The 22,558-nt window shown below is 40.0% G+C and overlaps 3 protein-coding genes across 3 annotated transcripts in view; 1 reads left to right on the top strand and 2 right to left on the bottom strand.

The window, feature by feature from the left end:
• Positions 1 to 22,558, top strand: part of LOC146401418 (uncharacterized) — a 274,139-nt gene that overhangs the window by 95,002 nt on the left and 156,579 nt on the right. The gene's annotated exons all lie outside the window — the stretch shown is intronic.
• LOC146401425 (olfactory receptor 2G6-like) lies at positions 3,376 to 4,311 on the bottom strand. The gene has a single exon (XM_084970383.1). It carries the CDS (start codon positions 4,309 to 4,311, stop codon positions 3,376 to 3,378), a length of 936 nt encoding a protein of 311 aa, XP_084826509.1.
• On the bottom strand, positions 11,127 to 17,385 carry LOC146401424 (olfactory receptor 2G3-like). Its single transcript, XM_084970382.1, has 3 exons — positions 17,075 to 17,385; positions 16,669 to 16,906; positions 11,127 to 15,254 (listed from the first exon to the last, which is right to left on the bottom strand). Exon 3 carries the CDS (start codon positions 15,198 to 15,200, stop codon positions 14,268 to 14,270), a length of 933 nt encoding a protein of 310 aa, XP_084826508.1. The 5' UTR covers positions 15,201 to 15,254; positions 16,669 to 16,906; positions 17,075 to 17,385; the 3' UTR covers positions 11,127 to 14,267.

The following is a 22,558-nucleotide window of genomic DNA, read 5'->3' as shown; positions in this document are numbered from 1 at the left end:
ATACTATGGCACTCTCTTATAATCCGGGAGCAGGGAAAGAGCAGTTATTGTTCTTCTGTTTTAATCATGCCCCATGGGTAGTCAGTATTATACCCCTACTGATAATAACATATCAGTAGGCAAATATGAACTGAGTTTTACTAGGTGCCAGACACTCTGCCAAGCATGCTGCAGGCATTAGCTCATTTACTGCCCACCACCCTATGAAGCTGGTACTGTTAGTCCATTCACTACAGATTTGGAAACTTTACCTTCCAGACGTTAAATAACTTGCTATGCAAATGAGAATCAAGGTTGCCCCAACTCTAGAGTCCATGACTTTATATAAAACAAATACTCTCCCAGAGACCTTAGGTAAGTCCAACCTCCTTAGTATAATACATAAATCCCTTTGTGATTTGGTCCTTTTTTAGTCTTCCATGTGTACCTCCCGTCATTCCCTAATATATTCTCTCTCCCCTGGCTATAGGAGTACTTGAATTCCTTGAAAGATCCTTTCATTCTCACATGTTTATTGATTAGTGCATGAAAGATGACTTGGCAATGCAGAGCAAGAGAGTACAATTGGGCAACCAGGACACATTTGTGAAAGATGAGACTTAAGTTGGGCTTTGAGAAATAGCTATGGCATAACTTGCATATGGTATAAATTGTTTAAGTAATAAAAGGAAACACTGTTAGAAACTGCTGAGTGTGTAAGTATTAATTGAACTTAAGATGAATGGTAGCATGTTGGGGAAGATACGCAATGCATTAGATTAACATGATGGAGACTTGGAATTTTGTGCTCTGCAGACTTAATTTTAAAAAAGAAACGGCAGGTCCGAATGGAGTCACTGTGCTAAGCCCTCAAAAGCAAACCAAGACTTACTTCCTAATCTAATTGCAGTTACGACCCCCTCCAGGAAGGTGGCATTTTCAGCTTAGCGCCAATGAGGTAATGTAACGCAGAGTCTCCTTCCACCCCCCACAGGGAGTTTACCTAAACCTGAAGCAATCCACTCTTTTCCCCTTTTGCCCATAAAAGCCTCTGGTTTTGTACAGTTCTCCTTTCTATTAGGTAGGTGCCCAATTTATGATTCATTCAATAAAGCCAATTAAACTATCAGATTTTTCAGGTTGAATTCTTATTATTTAAACCTGCTAATCATTTGAAGCCATGTAAATGAGCAACGTAGAGCAATACATGGAAAATAATTTGATAGAGTAATTGAACTTGTCATGGAAGAAAATGAAAGTATGAAGAAAACCGTTTGCAGATTTTAGAAATTCGGTCATAGATAGCAACACTTTCTGTGCCTGGGAGCTAGAAGGGGAACTCCATGAGCTCCCTGGGCTGGGGTGAGGAGCTATGGCATAGCAGAGAGCATATCACCCAAAGAGATGTGAAGTAAAGAGAGATTTGGGTTGGTCTTAGCACTTCCAGCAAACTGAAAAAGAGGTACAGTGTACAGGAGGATGCAAAGTAAAAGACGGTCACAAACCAACCAACCAAGCACAGGTTAAGGATGATGGAGGAAGAGTGTGAAGAGTCTGGAGGCTGTGGATCATCACACTGTTTCCGAAAGTGTGTTCACAACCTCTGAGACTTACCCGGCAATGACTAGTGCCGCCATGAGTAGTTATTAAAGAACTCTGCATGAGTGAATTTCTTGAAGTCTTACTGCAAACCCGTTGGGTAATTCAACTGAGGCACAAAGAGGTCAGTAAAGAGCAGAGGATTGTATGTAGCTAGTGAGTACAAAAGCCAAATTGCAAAGCAAGGCAGTCTGGCTTCAGAGCCCATGAATTTTACAATCACAAAGACACCAGGGGAAGAGTTACTGCATCGAATAAGACTGAATGCAAGATTTTGCCTAGTAGACCCTGGGTCCATCTGAAATTATAAAAGTTTTAGGCATCTCATTACATTAGGTAATTCTATATAAAATATTTGTAAAAACAAATATTTTTCTTTTTTCATAATTTTAGGTAGATTCACAGATCTGGTCCTTTACTATTTTTGTTCCTTTTTCCTTTTTTAAAATTAATATTTATTTATTTTATTAAAGTATAGTTGATTTAGAATGTTGTGCAATGTCTGCTATACTGCTGTACTGCAAAGTGACTGAGTCATAATGTATGTTTATGTGTATTATATATATATATATAGTTTTTGTATTATTTTCTTTTCTTTTTTTTTTTTTTTTTGTCTTTTTTTTTGCTATTTCTTGGGCCGCTCCCGTGGCATATGGAGATTCCCAGGGTAGGGGTCGAATCGGAGCTGTAACCGCCGGCCTACACCAGAGCCACAGCAATGCGGGATCCGAGCCGCGTCTGCAACCCACACCACAGCTCACGGCAATGCCGGATCGTTAACCCACTGAGCAAGGGCAGGGACTGAACCCTCAACCTCATGGTTCCTAGTCGGATTTGTTAACCACTGCGCCACGACAGGAACTCCTGTATTATTTTCTATCATGGTCTATCCCAGGAGAGTGGATATAGTTCCCTGTGCTATGTAGTAGGACCTTGCTAGTCACTCTAAATGTAATAGTTTGCATCTACTGACCACAAACTCCCTTTACTATTTTAAAAAAGCCCACATTTTTAAGTTTTGTTGTATACATTTCTTGAATTGCGATACCATGTATAAAATATTTTAAATAATATTGTACCGGGGCTCTTTTACAAAGAAAATACTACAGTAGGAGTTTCCCATAGTGGCTCAGTGGTAACAACCCTGCCTAGTATCCATGAGGACAAAGGTATGATCCCTGGCCTCTATCAGTGGGTTAAGGATCCGGCAATGCTGTGAGCTGTGGTGTAGGTTACAGACACAGCTTGGATCTGGTTGCTGTGACTGTGGCATCAGCCAGCAGCTACAGCTCCAATTTGTCCCCTGGCCTGGGAACTTCCATATGCCACAGGAGTGGCCCAAGAAAGACAAAAAAAAAAAAAAAAAAAAAAAAAAAAAAAAAAAAGAAGAAGAAAATACTACAGTAATTTCCTGACACGAGCATATACGTCTCAATTTTCTATTTGCATATTGAATACTATTTAATTCCCTAGTCAGTCATGTAAGCACATATATATTGGGTAGATTACAGAATCTCCCGATCTGAACCTGTACTGCAGCCCTTCAAAGACGTTTAATAAAAGGAAGCGTGAGTATGTGTATAACACACATGCACTCATACACACATGAGGTTCCATGAGCTGTTCAAGTTGAATCTAAACGCGCTGCTTTTTTCTAAATTGTGTTAGCCACATTATACTTAAATACAGACAGAGAAGTAAGCAACACACACTCTTTCTACTTGGGAGGAGTGATTTAATCTTAGGTCTCTTTAATTACTTTCCACAACACAAAGTCGCTATTTCCCTGATTTTTCCTTAGGAACTTTGTCCTCTTCTCAGCAGTCTTCTCAGGGCTCCCTTCACATCCTTGTTCCGCAGAGTATATATCAGGGGGTTGAGTGTGGCGGTGACAACAGTATAAAAGAGTGTAAGGAACTTGCCCTGACTTCGGCCATAGGATCTCTTTGGTTGAATGTATATGGCCGAGCTGGGCCCAAAGAAGAGGAACACCACCAGTAGATGGGAACCACAGGTCCCGAGAGCCTTGCGCCAAGCTTGGACGGACTTAATTTTCATCACGGCTTGGACAATGAATCCGTAGGAGACCAATATCAATGCCACAGGAAGAAGAAGGAGGACTAACGTGGCCACAAAAAGCTGGACTTCATTTGCTTGGATGTCCACACAGGCCAACTTGACCATGGCGGGCACTTCACAGAAGAAGTGGTGCAGGTGGCGGTGTCCACATCGAGGAAGCCGAAGGGTGATGGTTCCTTGGATGAGAGTGTTTCCTACTCCACTGAGCCATGCTACTCCTGCTAAGGCCTTGCAAAATGATGGGTGCATGATGCTAGTGTAATTAAGAGGTCTGCAGACTGCCACATAGCGGTCAAATGCCATGATGGTAAGGAGAACACACTCAGTGGAGCGCAGGGAGAGGGACACATAGAGTTGTATGGCACAGCCCACTGGCGTGATGGTCTTGGCTGGTCCCTTCAGGTTCCAGAGGAGCTGGGGGACGATGCTGGTGGTGAGGCAAAGGTCAAGAGAGGAGAGATTTGTGAGGAAGAAATACATAGGTGTGTGAAGTCTGCAGTCCAGGCAGGAGACCAGGATGATGGCTGTGTTGCCCAGGAGGGTCAAAAGATAGGATATCAACACCACCACGAAAAGGAGGACCTCCAATTGAGGCTGGTCTGAGAATCCAAGCAAAATAAAATCTCCCCCAGAGGTTTCATTGTTTTGTTCCATTAGTCTGTTCTTGTAAAAGAGAAAAATGGATATGGAATTCAGTTGAGGGAAATAGCACTATTACTATTCACTTATAATATTTCTAGTAAGTGCTTAATTTTTTTTTCCTGGTGAATTTTCACAGGGAAAGAAAAAAAAGACAATTATTAAAAAGGTAAATGTTTTTGGAGTTCCCATCATGGCTCATTGGAAACAAACCTGACTAATATCCATGAGGATGAAGGTTTGATCCCTGGCTTCACTCCGTGGGTTAAGAACCCGGCATTGCTGTGAGTTGTATTGTAGGTCACAGACTGGGCTCAGTTCCCCATGTTAATATGGCTGTGGTGTAGGCTGGCAGCTGCAGCTCTGATTCTACCCCTAGCCTGGGAACCTCCATATGCCATGGGTGTGGCACTAAAAAGACAAAAAACAAACAAACAAACAAAAAACTAAAAAACACAAAAAAAAACAAAAAGTATTTTTTAAAACCAAAGCATTCTTTTGTGTCATCATTCTTGACTCAATAAATATTTGACCTATCCTCATTTTTTTTCATGTGACCCTCCTCTTTTTCCCACTTTTGGATAATTATTATTAAAGGTATTATTTTCAGAGAAAAAAAGAGACACTTTCAGTTTGGGTGGCTATACAGTTCTGTTAGTAGAAGTAGGAGAGAAAAGGGGGAGGAATGCTAAAGCTTATTTAAACACCCAATATGAAATGGATTATGAGTGATCACAGTTTCTGCAGAAATTACAAGGCAAAAGTAATGGATTACGGTGAGGTAGTGGATCAGAAAAACAAGTGGAAGATATTTTGCATCTTTTGTTACTCACAGACAAAGCAGGTTATGATACTGTTTCTTACAACCACTTCTCTGAGTAGAGTGTGATATAGGGTCAGCTGCAGGTGAATTTCAAGATACAGAGAAGCTAAATAATTTTTTAAGTTATTTAGCAGCTGACATGATTCCTTACCACAAGTTTTGATATCTCAAAGTCGATGGGAAAAAAAGATATTTGTGATACATGCACATGAAACACAGATGCACAAGCTCAGATGTGCACACATTTGTTCAATTTTTGATACAATGTTAACATTTAGACTTAAAAAGGTAAAAACTCACCATGCATACCCATTCAGACAAGGTACTGGTATTTCATAAATTCCCCAAAAGGCAAAATATGTCTTTACCACCCATTTTATCTTCTGCAGAACGAAGCCAACCTGGATAATAACATATGCCACCAGACCTTCACTTACTGTTTTTCTACAATACTGCCATCTGTACCCACACATTTTATGCTTTATCGTCAGTATTTTATTGAGTCATTTAGCTTTAGGAATAAGAAAAGCTAAATTTGTCAGTTTATTTGGGTAGAGCTATACCTTTAAAAAGTAAAAGTGTATCTTAAATGGGATGTAGACAATGTTAAGATTTTAGTTTTTTAACTTTATTGAAGAATAATTGACAAATAAAATTATATGTACTTAAAGTGTACAACGTGTTAACTTGTTGTATGTATATACTGCAGCATGATGACCACGATCAGGAACATTAACTTAGGGAAATAGTTACCTCTTTTCTCTGGGTGTGGTGAGCATGCTTAGGATCAACTTTCAGCCACTTTCGAGTATGCCATGCCATGTTAATAGCTAAAGTTGCCATGCTGTACATTAGCTCCTCAGAACTTCTTCTTTTCTTTTTCTTTTTTGTCTTTTTAGGGCCACACCTGCAGCATATGGAGGTTCCCAGGCTAGGGGTCCAATTGGAGCTGTAGCCACTGGCTTAGTCCACAGCCACAGCAATGCCAGATCCAAGCCTAGTCTGCAACCTACACCACAGCTCATGGCAACTCCGGATCCTTAACCCACTGAGCAAGGCCAGGGATCGAAACTGCATCCTCATGGATGTTGGTCAGATTGGTTTCCACTGAGCCACGATGGGAACTCCCTCAGAACTTATTCTTAACAGTTTGTTAACGATTTCTTTAAGGCTGCATCTGTGGCCTATGCCACAGACACTGTCAAGTTCTTAACCCGCTGAGCCACTGTGAGATCTTCAGCACTTATTCTTGTAAATAAAAATTTGTACCTTTTGACCCACATCCCCCATTTATCCCCCCCCAACGCCTCCAGAACCCACAGTTCTATTCTCTATTCTCCTTGTCTATGTACTTATTGTTTTAAATTCACTAGATCAGTGATATCATATAGTGTTTTCATACTTGTTGCAGCAAATGGCAGGATTTCCTTCTTTCTCATGGCTGAATACTAGGTAGACAGATGAGAGATGTTAGATAGATGGATAGATCTCATTTTCCTTAGCCATCCTTCTAGTGAAGAACAGGTGGGTTATTTCCATCTCCTAACTATTGTGAATAATGGTGCAATTGCCATGGTGTGCAGCTGTCTCGTCGAGATACTGATTTCAATATTGTCAAATGTATCCAGGAATGGTATTGCTGGATCATAGGGTAGTTCAATTTTTAATTTTTTGAGGAATTGCCATACTGTTTTCCAGAATGGCTGTACCATTTTTCATCCCCACCCATAGTATACAAAGGTCAACTAAATTTTAATATTTTAAAATCTAGAGATAAATGCTTTTTTTTTCATTTAAAGCTAAATGTTTAAATTTGCATAGTTCATAAAGAATTCTAAGACAACTTGAAAATCATGCTGTATAGATTCCCACATTCTGCACATTCTATTACATTAATGCTATTTAATGGAAAATAGTAATTTATCCCACAGTAAGGAGTTGTAGCTTTAGTCATTAAAAGTCAGATTTCAGATCGAATACTCAGATCAAATGCAAGCATAAAAAGTTATTCCAGGAATTCCCATTGTGGTTCAGTGGTTACAAACCCTAATAGCATCCATGAGGATGTGCATTCAATCCCTGGCCTCAATCAGTGGCTTCAGAATCCAGCATTGCCATGATCTGTTGTGTAGGTCATGGACGCAGCTAGGGCCCACATTGCTGTGGATGTGCAGCTCCAATTTGGTTCCTAGCCTGGGAACTTCCATATCAAGGATGAAGCCCTAAAAAGAAAAAGAAGGAGAAGGAGAGGAAGAAGAGGAAGAAGAAGAGAAAAAGGAAGGAGGACGACAAGAAGAAGAAGGAGAAGAAGAAGAAGTTATTCCCATCACCTCAGGAAATAACATACTTTACATTCTTTTTTAAAAATTTAGAATTCAGGAGTTCCCGTCGTGGCGCAGTGGTTAACAAATCCGACTAGGAACCATGAGGTTGAGGGTTCGGTCCCTGCCCTTGCTCAGTGGGTTAATGATCCGGCGTTGCCATGAGCTGTGGTGTAGGTTGCAGATGTGGCTGGGGTCCCACGTTGCTGTGGCTCTGGCGTAGGCCGGCGGCTACAGCTCCGATTGGACCCCTAGCCTGGGAACCTCCATATGCCGCGGGAGCGGCCAAAAGAAATAACAAAAAGACAAAAAAAAAAAAATTAGAATTCATCTCATGATTGACCCCTTTCAGGATATGATATCTTCCTAAGAATGAATGTACATGCTTCCCAACACAGATAAAGAGATGTGTAGGAATTACCAATTTGTAACTCAGTATCAAAATTCAGAATCACATCATTTAATGGAAAGTTAGATTCAAAAGCAACTTGAGAAACAAATTCTGGATTTTTAAGGTTTACAAAGAAGCATAACACGAAAGTAGGTGCTTATGAGTGTCCTACGTAGTATGTCAGAGTCAAAAATCATCTAAATATTCCTCTCATACCTTTCTATCACAATATTCGAACATGTTTTTGAAACATTTGGGTCTCAAGGAATTCTTCAAGGGGATTCTCATATTCCCACTCATTTCTTTTACTAACTTTCTACCCTGATTATGTTGAAGAATAACTTCACTCCCTCCCGCCCACTGAGAACCAGCTTATAAATCGAAGGTGAGATGTGCAGACATTTCCCTTCTTCAGTTCAAAGGGAAACACAGCTTGAAAAGAGCCTCTTAACGGGATCTGAGAGAGTGGCTGAAGATTAAGGTTTGACTATACACCTATTGTCTATCTATATAACTGCAGATACATGTGTGCATATTTTGAGTGTATGTTCCTTGAAAGGGGTTTCTGAACAGCATCTGAGGAGAATGATCAGAGGTTAGTGGAAGTATGTGACTATATACATAAAATTTCAACCCACAATATAGGATTGAAAACAGCTATCACTCCAAATCCGAAACATGAAAAAAGGCTACCAAGTGCTATTTGGACAAAAGAAACATCTAGAGGAAAATCTTTTTCCTTTGGGCAAAAAGTCCCAGACCTTTCTTTCCCTCATGCAGGTTTCTGACCATTTCCATGGTGAGAACACTGGTTCTATTTGACACAGATGCATAGAGGTCAGACCTCAGAAAGGACTCCTGAAAGGGAATCTCCAGGAGAGACAGAGTGAGTCATTCGAGCACCATGCTGACTAATGTACCCGGAGGCCACTCAAGAGGGAGACAGATGCGGTGGCCTGAGAAACCAAGACAGGTTACTCACATCCGCTAGGTCACCCCTGCCCTGGCTTTGGCTTGGTCAGCACGCAGAAGAGAAGAGTGGTGACAAGACTTCAGCGTGTTACAATTGCTCCCCTGAAGCAGCTAGCACAGACCAATGCCTATGAGCTAGATGAAAGTACATGTTTCTTGAGCTGTAGTCCTCAGAGAAAATCAGATGAGAAAAAAGTCAGAAGCACATAGGATATAGATGCTTAAGACCTGGGGGATCTGTATCTCCAAGTTGCTAATTAACCTGGCATTGTAGAGTGTCCAGAACAGGGCTTTCTCAAGAGAGAAGCATGAAGAAAGGCGTTTCCCAACTGGACATCTGTTTAATCACCAGAATATCACAAATCTGTCACTCATACCCCAGCCCCTCCAATTTATGTGTTCTTATAATAGTCTTTCCTGGGGGTGAAGAAAAGAAAAAAAAACCTATTGCTCTCAGAATTTAGCTACATAATTGGATAAGTGAGACTTGCTTCTCTTTTGCAACCAGTGGTTTTCATGAACAAGAATAAATAATTTTCAATGTCAATTGATATTATCCAGGGCACCAGTGCCTGAGGAATACTTTACTACAAGAATATACCAAGTTATCTGAATAAACTCCATAGTATTGGCCATTAAACATGTTTCTAATTTTACCCCATAAGTTAAACTGCTGTGATGAACATTTTTATAACAAACTGCAGGCTTTACACTGATCTTCTCATACAGTTCTGTACAGATAGAACGCTGCTAAATAGAAAGGAGTTGAAAACGTCCATATGCCTAATAATGTCAGTGCATAAGAGAGCCCCCACTCATTCCAATTTGGTGATTCTTTCTGTCGTATGATTTGCTAGGTAAAAAAGTACCTACCACGATGGCTTCTGATGTGCCTTATGGAAACCTTCCAAATACTAAGTTTGTGCAAGTGTTCACCTGTATTTTCTCCTATTGTGAGAATAAGAGTCATATTTTGCAGTCCAATCTTTACCTACTTAATCCTTTTATGTATATTCTCGTTAAATTGGTTAGCCAGAGATCTAACGTTATCACTATTTTAGTGGATCATAATTTGACCCATTAAATAATACATTAATTCCTCACTGATTTGGGAGACCCGATATTTTCTGGGGATTGTTATTGCTGCTGAACATGAATGATTAAGCACAAGGAAATATATTTAATTGAGAGACAGCAGTGAAGTCAGTTATCCAGAAGTACTTTTTGAGAGTTGAAACACTACGTATTAGAATGATACATTGACTTTCAGGCAGACAGAGCTTAGGGCTAGAAAAGCAATCTGTAGATTTGTTGGCCTTGTGGCCTTTTAATTTAATACTGATCCGTTATTGGCAGCACATAAAGGAATCTTAACACCGGTCAATAATTTTCCAAAGGCATTTGCGGCACTGGGTAAAATCAGGTTATGATAATGAATGTCGGAGTAATCTATAATGTCATACAACAGTCATTGAGCTCTTGATCCTGATTCAAAAGGAAGGCCAATATTTTCCATGTTCAGAACAAGTGCTTCTCAAGTAGCCTTTCAAGGGAGAAAGAGCTGTTCCTGGTGCCAGGACCGCCAACCATTTTGACGCTATCTAAATCCAACTTAAAAATCCATTGCTTTGGATTAAGGGTTTGTCTTCCGTGGAAATTCATAAACATGTTTAATAGAAAACAGCTTTTTGAAGTCAACAGATCATGATTTGAATCGGACGAAGTATTTCCTCAGAAGTATACTTTTTGGAAAGGAAGAGAGTAAATGTCCAGAGGGAGGGACCGGCTACTAATTATTAAATGGAATCCTTTGCAACAGGGAGACTCTAATGCATAAATGGGTTACACAAGTGGTGGCTGAAAACCCAAACAGTGGAATGTGAGTTGACCTGGAAATTAGAAACAGCTGGCAGCCACTACCACTACTGGACTTAAAGAAGCAAAAGTAGCAAAAGGACCGGGGTCCCCTGGGGGAAGCAGGGACAAGAGTAAGCCTGCCAGGGGAGCTGGGACCAAAAAAGGGGATCAGCACCCCAGCTAGGAAAGCCTCTCACAGCCCAGTGGAAGGAAGAAATACCCTGGCTTCTCTTTTCATTTTAGTCTCAAGCCAGGGTCTCCCAGGTGAGAACTGGTTGATACTGGAGCCTGGGCAAAGCAGCCTTTGGGAACCTGCCCTCCTATGATACAGAACAGTGTTGGAAAGGGAGAAGGAACGAATCTGAGGGCAAAAAGCCCAGGACTGGCACACCTCACAAATATCTATCCCCTTTTGGTGGTGCTATAGTTGAGGGAAAAGTTAAAGAAGGAAGAACATGACAGAGTCTGTACGTCCATTGTTTCTAATGTTTACAACCACGTCCCTCATCAGAAACATTTTTGGACAGGCAACCCCCATACATGAACACTGTCATTTTCAACGTGGGTGCATGTATTATTCCACATGTATGTTTATATCATTAGTAAAACATAAACTACGCCCCCATGGATCATCACTTCAGGGGATGTACTCCACCTACTTTAGAGACAGCTACAGAAAAACCTCGTCTATTCTTCTAAAAGTGATAACAATGCTGTGTGTAGATCATAATTCCTTTCTGATATGAAGGCGGTCTTTTTAACCACTTCTGAAAAGAGTTCTTGAATTTGCAATACTCTCTCCTTTTATACTAGAGGGCAGAGTCCACTTTGTCCCATCATTTCCTATTTCCCAGAGGTCTATCGGTCATTACTTAGATCTTCAGTAACTGCATATGAACCTGATGCGGGTATATACAGATGTCGGCTCACCATACAAAAAACTGAGTTTTGCTAACAACAACAACAGAAAAGTTTAATGAATTCATTTTTAAAAATAAGTATTTCAAGGGAGTTCCCTTGTGGCCCAGCAGGGTAAGGACCTGGCATTGTTACTGGAGCATCTTGGGTTCAACTCCTGGCCCGGGAATTTCCATATGCCATGGGAGTGGTCAAATAAAATAAAGTAAGTATTATAAGATACTATCAAAATAATACTGACACTTTCAGTAGCATGTGTGACAGAAAGTAGGTGAATGACCTTAATTGGCTTTGCAAATGACCAGAATGTAAGGATGTTCTCACAGCCCGAAATTTAGTTGTCCTTTCTGTTATCCCATATAGATGCCATCTCCTGTAACAACACGAAGGTATCTGACTTGCTGTAGCTCTGGCGTAGGCCTGCGGCTACAGCTCCGATTTGACCCCTAGCCTGGGAACCTCCATATGCCACGGGAGCGGCCCAAGAAATGGCAAAAAGACAATAAATAAATAAATAAATAAATAAAACATTCTTTCAAAAAAAAAAAAAAGAAATAAGAAGTTGCTCTACAGTTTATGAGAGTAGTGTAACCTTGATGCATAAACAGACCATGGATGACATAAGAAAATGAAATTATTGGCCAATCTCACCTCTAAATATAAATATAACAATTTTACATAGCTCTTAAAAGACTGGTCCATATAAAAGTAATATTCTAAAAAGAGTACATCACAGACAAATAAAGCTTATTTCAGGAATACAGATATTATTTCAAGTCAGAAAATCTTTTAACACAGTAACTATATAACAGGTTGTAGGAGGAAAACAGTGGAATCATTTCAGTGTTACAAGTGGAGACAATGAGGGTTTTCCAGATTTTAGTTTGGCAAAATTTCTAAATGTTAAATTCTAACTACCTCACTTGTCAAATGGAGGGTAGGCAATGAGTTTTCTCATACAATCTTGGTGGGAGTGTAAATGAATAGTGTTACCCTGTAGAAAAATTTTGTAGTATCGATTAATTTTTTGTGTTTAACGAGCATATCCTTTAAAAGAGCAATTACACTTGTAGTTATCTATTACATAAAATCACCCTCACATAAAAACTAGGATCTAAACAAAAGGTTGTTTGTTGTAGCATTGTTTGAAATATTAAGAAATTTAAAACAATACAGATATCCTTAACTAAACAAAATGTGATATATGTGTGTGATGAAACAATCTGAATATTTAGTTGAATCTATCTATCTATCTAATCTTTGGCCATACCCATGGCATATGGAAGTTTCCAGGCCAGGGACTGAATCCATGTCGGATCCTTTAACACACGGTGTTGGACCAGGGCTTGAACCTGCATCTCCACAGGGGACTGGAGCTGCTGCGTCAGATTCTTAACCCAATATATATATTTTGTATTTTTAGGGCTGTACCCATGGCACATAGAGGCTCCCAAGCTAGGGGTCCAATTGCAGCTACAGCTGGCGGCCTACACCACAGCGATGCAGCATCTGAGCCACATCTGCAATCTGTGCCACAGCTCATGGCAGCATGGGATCCTTGACCTACTGAGTGAGGCCAGGGATGGAATCTGTGTCCTCATGAATGCTGGTCGGGTTTGTTAACCACTGAACCATGACGGGAACTCCTCCCAATATTTTTAAATTGAAAATATTACCAAGATTTTAAAGTATGTTATTAGAATAGATTTTAAAAAATTATGTTCAGTGTGAAGAAAAACAATTTTATAAATACTATAAAATGATAATATCCACAACAGTGAATAATATATAAATGACAAAGACTTTTTTTTTTGGTAAAGAAATCTGTTTTGCTTGTCAAATTTAAATATTCAGATTAAACAACAATATTTAAAATAGTGTTTGCATCGTTGCTTAGATTCCAGGTATAGAGCTAAATAAATGATTGATCAAAAGATAGTGAGAGCAGTTCTGCACTGACACGACATGGATATAAGAGAAATATTCAGTCCCATGGCTCATATCCCTTGGAGGCTTCCTCTGTAGGTGGGAGAGATCAGAAAAATCCCGGCATTTACTTAGTCCCAGATGCCTCTGCTGAATGAGCAGGAATCAACAATTCCCCAAATAAGAAAAAACTATTAGATAATTGTGTGTTTTCCAGTGGACCCTTTACACTTGTGTGTAATTATGTGTAATTGTGTGTAACTGTCTGTCGAACTATCAAATGTGAGACCTGGAGAGCAGTAGGAAGTTCTCACGTGAGCCCCAACTTCTGCAGCTATAATCCCAGCTTTCCTCCAAGAGGCAAAAGAGTCACTTCCGTGATGAGAAAATAGATCTGTCGTAACCGTATCGTTCCTGTCATCAATTAACCACTAGAGCAGTAACTTCAGGATTTACGAAAATGTAATATGTGTACACAAGCACATACCTTATATGTTGGTTTATTTGTTCATAGAATCTTTACAAAACAGCTGGGGAGGGGGGAGAGGGAGATAGACAGCAATTCTGGAGAGAGCAAGTAGAAGGGCTCAGGGTAAGGATTTAAGGATTTAGGATAAGTAACTTCGGGATGTCATTGAAAGAAAATTTCAGGCCATTTTATTTAGGAGATGTAACTGTGATTCTTGTCTATGAAAGGGGAACCCATAATTGGAGGAATTCTCCAATATCTGAGGAATGATGTGAGTATACTTCACATTTCTCCCTAACAAGGAACTCTTCTCAGTAATCCTCTTAGCGCCCACTTAACCTCTTTGTTTCTCAAGGTGTAGATCAAAGGATTAAGTGCGGGTGTCACCACAGTGTAGAAGAGGGTGAGGAATTTACTGTGATTCTGTGTGTATTTGCTCTTGGGTTGGATGTAGACGGAAATGATGCTTCCAAAGAACAAAACCACTACAAGCAGGTGGGACCCACAGGTCCCACATGCTTTCCTCCTGCCTTGGGCAGATTTTATCCTCAGCACGCTCCTAACAATCCAGCCGTAAGAGACCAGAATAAGCCCCAGAGGTACAACAACATAGAGGACACTGGCTACGGCGAGCTCGTTTTCCAGGAAGCTTGTGTTCACACAGGCGCTTTTAATCAGGGCCGGCACCTCACACATGAAATCATCCACCCTGTGGTGGCTGCAGAGAGACAACTGGAAAACCAGGATGGTCTGAACTGTGGCCTCCACGAAACCACTGATCCAGGCCAGAGCTGCTAGCTGCTGGAGAAGCTTGGGGTGCATGATAACGTCATAGTGGAGGGGCCGACAGATGGCACTGAAGCGGTCATAGGCCATAACGGCCAGGAGGACGCACTCCGTGGAGCCCAGCCCCAAAGCAACGTAGAGCTGGAGCACACAACCAGCGTAGCTGATGGTCTTCGCAGGCCCCCTGAGATTCCAAAGCATTTGTGGGACAATACTGGTAGTGAAACAGAGGTCCAGGAAGGAGAGATTGGAGAGGAAGAAATACATGGGTGTGTGGAGTTTGGGGCACAAGTATGAGGCCAGTATGATCACCGTGTTCCCCGTCAGTGTCAGAGTGTATGTGACAGAGACGACCAGAAGGAGAACCATCTCCAGCCGGGGCTGGTCAGAAAAGCCCAGTAAGACGAAACCTGCCGGAGTGCTAAAATTTGTCCCTTTCATTGCTTAACGGTGAATCACCTTTCACAGAAAATCTTGGTCATTCCGATTTTCTTCCTGTGGGAAGGCGATCAGAGGTCATAACCAATGCAAAAATGACAAACTGAGTAAAGTGAGCATTTGGACACGATTTTTATATATAGAGAGAACAGACAAAAGAAAATTATGTGAAATTAAAAAATGTAGTAGCTGGGTCTGTTACAAAGAAGGAGACAAATACAGTCTTGAGAGCATCAAATTCATTGAAAGGAAATATATAAGCATAGGGTTGACATTAGATCACATACAAAACAGACTTGAGATATATCCCAAACTCTCTGAAGATAAAATACACAGGCCATAGTGTGCAGACTGTGAAAAAGCAAGATGTTGAAAATAAGTTGATCATTGCATATATAGATATGATAGACAATAAATACAACAGATAATCTGAAAGATACATCACATGATCAAGAATCTGAAAGAGAAATGTATAGAATTGGAGACACAGAGACTAAATAAGAACAGTTAGAATTTTCAAACAGCGACCATCAGATAGGGTTATTTAATATTCATTGTTTTTCTGTGAAGTGAATAATTATAGTGACCTGATGATAAAGGAAAACTTTTGTGATCTCCCTATTTGAGTCATTAGTCTTCCAACTTTATAAATATTGCTCTTTAGAAAAATCTAATTCAGAGCCTCCAGCAAGCAAGCTCTTCTCCCTGGTGGCATCTATAGTCCTTATGCTTTAATATGCTTTACTTACAGGAGTACATGAATTCAGCCACCTAAAATAATCTGTTGACCTTTCATAAAATAAATTGTGTAGAATTTAGAAGTGTGTTTTAAACTATTAACTTGCAAAGATCAAGGAATGTAGTTATGAAAATTTGTAATTCTGAATAGTCAATTCTGATCTCTCCAAAATGACTATAGTAATTTACCCATGGAATTAAATCTTAGTAGATTCCTTAAAAACAAACAACTCCAAACCACCCCCCGCCCAATACCCTCCATTGGAGTTCTCTTGTGGTGAAACAGGTTATGCTTGGGTCCCTGCTGTGGCACAGATTTGATCCCTGGCCCAGCAACTTCTACATACTGCAGGCATGAATGACCAAAGAAAACCTCCAATGAAAATTTCTCATTGTCCTTTAAATATCTCAACTAGAAAATAAAAATTTAATTCTAAGAACCCACAGCGATTATACCTGGTCTCTGGCAACTATTACATAGTCCAGTTAAAGGGAATAATGGCTTATTTTCTTTGGTATCAATGGTAATAATAGGTTTCATTTTGATTTTTTGCCAAGATGAAACTATTATGTGTTTTGAGTAGAAGATATTTTTTCCAGAATTACACTGAGAGAAGGAAACTGATACTGGTAGTCACTTTGGTTGTTAACATTTGTCTATCTAGCCATGTATTTTGCTGGTAAAATAAAAGCCCTGGATGTTATGGTACACCAAATCTGACATTGACCTTACCTTCTACTATTCAGTAAAGAGTAAGGGAACTGTTGAAAGATTCAGTGTCTCCTAGAAAAAAGACAGCACATGAATGGCTTCATTTTGCTTGATATAATTCTACATTTTCACAAGTGTTTCCTTGTGTATTTATGTTGCAAGAATAACAATATTTTCCAAGCAGACACTGCACTGAAACTACTTTCTCCCCCTTTCACATTCCTGTTGTTAATCAAGATGAAGAAAGTGGGGCTCATGTCTGTGAAAAGAAGAAGGTAGACAATTTCCGTAATTAAAAATATGGTCAATGTTGGTGTATATATTGAAAAACTGCTTTTGTTCACTTCTAAAGGGAATTAGCTCTGGATTTCCTCAATTTTAAAAATAAATTCCCCTTTCCCCCATAACATGCTAAAGAAAGACCTACCTTATAGAAAGAATGGCAATCCAGCTATAGAGGCTGTTGGTGGCTTTGATGAAAAGTTCCATCACGGTCACAGATCCAGGACAGGCAGTGGAGGAATCGCAGGTAGGCAGTTTGTCAGCTCACTCTCTCCTGGGATCTCGCGGCTCAGGCTCTCTGCAGATGGATGGTATTAGCTCGCTTCCTCAGCACACACCTCTGGAGTTCTCCTTCCCAAGTACCTTCCCGTCTCTGTTTTAGAGAGGGAGCTAGGTCTCTGGAGAGAGAGGAGCCACGGAGGCTTGTGCTTCTGTTTCCCCTGGAAGACAGTCAGTGACGTACACCTTCTAAGTACACACATGCATGTACACATGCATTTTGTTGTAAAGCTATCCAAGTCAGATACCTTCGTGTTGTTACAGGAGATGGCATCTGTATGGGATAACAGAAAGGACAATTATAGTTCCAGACTATGAGATCATCCTTACATTCTGCTCATTTGCAAAGCCCATTAAGGTCACTTCACCTACTTTCTATCATATATGCTATTAAAAGTGCCAGTATTATTTAGATAGTATCTTAAGATACTTATTTTATTTATTTTTTGACCACTCCTATAGTATGTGGAAATTCCCAGGTCAGGAACTGAACTTGTGCCACATCAGCAACCCAAGCAGCTGCAGTGACAATGCCAGATCCTTAACCTGCTGCACCACAATGGAACTCCCTTGAAATACTTGTTCTAAAAAATTAATTCATTTAACTTTTGTTTGTTTGTTTAGGGTCGAACCGGTGGCATATGGAAGTTCTTGGGCTAGGGGTTGAACTGGAGCTGCAGCTGCCAGCCTATACCATGGACACAGCAACACCAAATCCAAGCCGTGTTTACAACCTACAGCAGCTTGTGGAAACGCCAGACCTTAACCTACTGAGCAAGGCCAGGGATTGAACCCAAATCCTCATGGATACTAATCGGGTTCGATTCTGTTGAGCCACAATGGTAACTCGCTAAACTTTTTTTTTTGTTTGCCAAACTCAGTTTTGTGCATGGTGTGCTGACATCTGTATATACCTGCATCAGGTTAATATGCAGTTACTGAGGATCTAAGTAATGACCTATAGACTTCAGGGAAATAGGGAATGATGGGGACGAAGTGGACTCTGCTTTCTAGTGTAAAAGGAGAGAGTATTGCAAATTCACAAACTCATTTAATAAGTGGTTAAACATAATACCTTCATATCAGAAAGAAATTATGATCTACACACAGTATTGTTACCACTTTTAGAAGAATAGAAGAGGTTTTTCTGTAGCTGTCTCTAAAGTAGATGGGGTACATCCCATGAAGTAATGACCCATTGGGGCGTAGTTTATATTTTACAAAGGATATAAATATATTATATAATACATGTGTATAATTTGAAAATAAAAGTGTTCATGTATTGGGTTTGCCTGACCAAAAATATTTCTGATGAGGGACGTGGTTGTAAACATTAGAAACAACGGACGTACAGACTCTGTCATGTTCTTCCTTCTGTAACCTTTCTCACCACCAAAAGGAGATAGAAATATTTGCGAGTTGTGCCAGTCCTGGGCTTTTTGCCCTCAGCAGGGTCATTCCTTCTCCTTTTCCAACACTGTTCTGTATCATAAGAGGGCTGGTGCCCAAAGGCTGCTTTGCCCAGGTTTCTGTATCAACCAGTTCTCACCTGGGAGACCCTGGCTTGAGACTAAAATGAAAAGAGAAGCCAGGGTATTTCTTCCTTCCATTGGGCTGTGGGAGGCTTTCCTAGCTGGGGTGGCGATCCCTTTTTTGGTTCCAGCTTCCCTGGCAGGCTTACTCTTGTCCCTGCTTCCCTCAGGGGATCCCGGTCCTTTTGCTACTTTTGCTTCTTTAAGTCCAGTAGTGGTAATGGCTGCTAGTTGTTTCTAATTTCCGGGTTAACTCACATTCCACTGTTTGGGTTTTCAGCCATCACTTGTGTAACCCATTTATGCATTAGAGTCTCCCTGTTGTAAAGGATTCCATTTAATAATTAGTAGCTGGTCCTTCCCTCTGGACGTTTACTCTCTTCCTTTCCAAAAAGTATACTTCTTATGAAATATTTAGTCCAATTCAAATCATATTCTGTTGATAAAAAATCTATTTTCTGGAGTTCCCGTTGTGGTTCAACAGTTAACGAACCCGACTAGAATCCAGGAGGATGCAGGTTTGATCCCTGGCCTCACTCCCTGGGTTAAGGATCTGGCCCTGCCATAAGCTGTGGTGTAGGTTGCAGACACAGCTTGCATCTGGCATTTCTGTGGCTGTGATGTGGGCTGGCAGCTGTAGCTTTGATTTGATCCCTGGCCTGGGAAGCTCCATGTGCCTTGGGTGCAGCCCTAAAAACCAAAAACAAACAAACAAACCAAAAAAAATCTATTTTCTATTACATATTTTTACAAATTTCCATGGAAGACAAAGCCTTAATCCAAAGCAATAAATTTTCAAGTTCATTTATATAGCATTAAAATAGTTGGCATTACTGGCACCAGTAACAGTTCTTTCTCCCTTGAAAGGCTACTTGAGAAACACATTCTGAATATGGAAAATATTGGCCTTCCTTTTGAATCAGGATGAAGAACTCAATTACTGATTTGTGTGATATTTTAGATTACTCCGACATTCATCATCACAACCTAATCTTACACAACACCACAGATGCCTTTGGAAAATTATAGACTGGCTTTAAGATTCCTTTATGTGCTGATAATAACTGATCAGTATTAAATTAAAAGGCCACAATGGCAACACATCTAGAGATTGCTTTTCTAGCACTAAACTCTGACTACCTGGAAAGCAACATATCATTCTAATATGTAGTATTTCAACTCAGAAAGTGCTACTGGATAACTCGCTTCAATACTATCTTTCAATTAAATATATTTACTTGTGCTTAATCATTAATGTTCAACAACAATAATGATCACCAGAAAACATTTAGTCCTACAAATCAGTGAGGAATTAATATATTATTTAATGGGTCAAATTATGATCCACTAAAATAATGGTAATATTAGATCTCTGGCTAACCAATTTAATGAATATACATAAAAGAATTAACTAGGTAAAGACTTTACTGCAAAATATGGCTCTTGCTTTCATAATTGGAGAAAATACAGATGAATACTTGTACAAACTTAGTATTTGGAAGGTTTATGTAAGGTGAATCAAAAGCCATCGTGATACGTACTTTTTTTTAACCTAGCAGATTGTAAGGCAGAATTAATTGCTGAATTGGAATGAGTGGGGGCACTCTTATGCACTGACATTAGAAATATGGATATTTAGGAGTTCCCGTCGTGGCGCAGTGGTTAACGAATCCGACTAGGAACCATGAGGTTGCGGGTTCGGTCCCTGGCCTTGCTCAGTGGGTTAACGATCTCACGTTGCCCTGAGCTGTGGTGTAGGTTGCAGACGCGGCTCGGATCCTGCGTTGCTGTGGCTCTGGTGTAGGCCGGTGGCTACAGCTCCGATTCGACCCCTAGCCTGGGAACCTCCATATGCCGCGGGAGCGGCCCAAGAAATGGCAAAAAAAAAAAAAAAAAAAAGACAAAAAAAAAAAAGACAAAAAAAAAGAAATATGTATGTTTTCAGCTCCTTTAAATATAGCAATGTCAGGGGTTCCCATTGCGGCTCAGCGGAAACAAATCTGACTAGAATCCGTGAGGACGCAGGTTCGATCCCTGAACTGGCTTAGTGGATTAAGGATAAGGCATTGCCGTGAGCTGTGGTGTAGGTTGCAGACATGGCTCAGATCTGGTGTTGCTGTGGCTGTGGCATCGGCCAGCAGCTACAGCTCCGATTTGACCCCTATCCTGGGAACTTCCATAAGCTGTGGGTGCGGCCCTAAAAATAAATAAATAAATAAGGAAACAAAGTTATATCTATAAAGTAATATATGAAAACTTAATTTGAAAGCTTATATTTATTTATAAAAATGTTCATCATACCAGTTTAACTTAAGGTAAAATTATAAACATGTTTAATGGCCAATACTATGGAATTTATTCAGATAATTTGGTGTATTCTTGTAGTAAAGTATTACTCAGGGACTTGTGTTATGGTTAATATTAATTGACATTGAAGACTATTTATACTTGTTAATGAAAACCACTGGCTACAAAAGAGAAACAAGTCTCACTCATCCAATTATGTAGCTAAATTCTAATAGCAATGCCATAGGTTTTTTCTTTTCTTAATCCCCAGGAAAGACTATTATAAGAACACATAAATTGGAGGGGCTGGGGTGTGAGTGACAGAATTTGTGATATTCTGGTGATTAAACAGATGTCCAGTTGGGAAACGCCTTTCTTCATGCTTCTCTCTTGAGAAAGCCCTGTTCTGGACACTCTACAATGCCAGGTTAATTAGCAACTTGGAGATACAGATCCCCCAGGTCTTAAGCATCTATATCCTATGTGCTTCTGACTTTTTTCTCATCTGATTTTCTCTGAGGACTACAGCTCAAGAAACATGTACTTTCATCTAGCTCATAGGCATTGGTCTGTGCTAGCTGCTTCAGGGGAGCAATTGTAACACGCTGAAGTCTTGTCACCACTCTTCTCTTCTGCGTGCTGACCAAGCCAAAGCCAGGGCAGGGGTGACCTAGCGGATGTGAGTAACCTGTCTTGGTTTCTCAGGCCACCACATCTGTCTCCCTCTTGAGTGGCCTCCGGGTACATTAGTCAGCATGGTGCTCGAATGACTCACTCTGTCTCTCCTGGAGATTCCCTTTCAGGAGTCCTTTCTGAGGTCTGACCTCTATGCATCTGTGTCAAATAGAACCAGTGTTCTCACCATGGAAATGATCAGAAACCTGCATGAGGGAAAGAAAGGTCTGGGACTTTTTGCCCAAAGGAAAAAGATTTTCCTCTAGATGTTTCTTTTTTCCAAATAGCACTTGGTAGCCTTTTTCATGTTTCAGATTTGGAGTGATAGCTGTTTTCAATCCTATTTTGTGGGTTGAAATTTTATATGTATAGTCACATACATCCACTAATCTCTGACTATTCTCCCCAGATTCTATTCAGAAACTCTTTTCAAGCTACACACACACATACACATATATGCATATATATATATATATATATATATATATTCAATCCTTAATCTTCGACCACTCTCTCAGATCCTGTTAAAAAACTCTTTTCAAGCTATATGTCTTAGACTTGAATTGGAGAAGGGAAATGCCTACACATCTCACCTTCAGTTTATAAGCTGGTTCTCAGTGGACGGGAGAGAGTATTTTTCAACATAATGGAAGTTAGTATAAAGTAATGACTGGGAATAGAAGGATCCACTTGAAAATTCCTTGTAATCCGAATGTTTTAAAAATATGTCAGAGTATTGTAATAGAAAGATATGAGAGAAATAATTAGATGATTTTGACATCATTTATGACTGTCATAATAAATAGTACACTCATAAGCACCTACATTCATGTTATTCTTTTTTGTAAAACTTAAAT

Source organism: Sus scrofa, chromosome 7, assembly GCF_054392235.1.
Source record: "Sus scrofa isolate SSC_HxYL_T2T_F1_AM1 chromosome 7, Sscrofa_HxYL_maternal_Yorkshire_Landrace_v2.0, whole genome shotgun sequence".
Lineage (NCBI taxonomy): Eukaryota > Metazoa > Chordata > Mammalia > Artiodactyla > Suidae > Sus > Sus scrofa.
Note: the sequence above shows the minus strand (reverse complement) of the source record. Positions and strands in the feature narration are given on the sequence as shown.

What these genes read in the sequence shown, in the direction of transcription:
- LOC146401425 (XM_084970383.1), bottom strand. Translation starts at nt 4,311, where the DNA reads ATGGAACAAAACAATGAAACCTCTGGGGGAGATTTTATTTTGCTTGGA.
- LOC146401424 (XM_084970382.1), bottom strand. Translation starts at nt 15,200, where the DNA reads ATGAAAGGGACAAATTTTAGCACTCCGGCAGGTTTCGTCTTACTGGGC.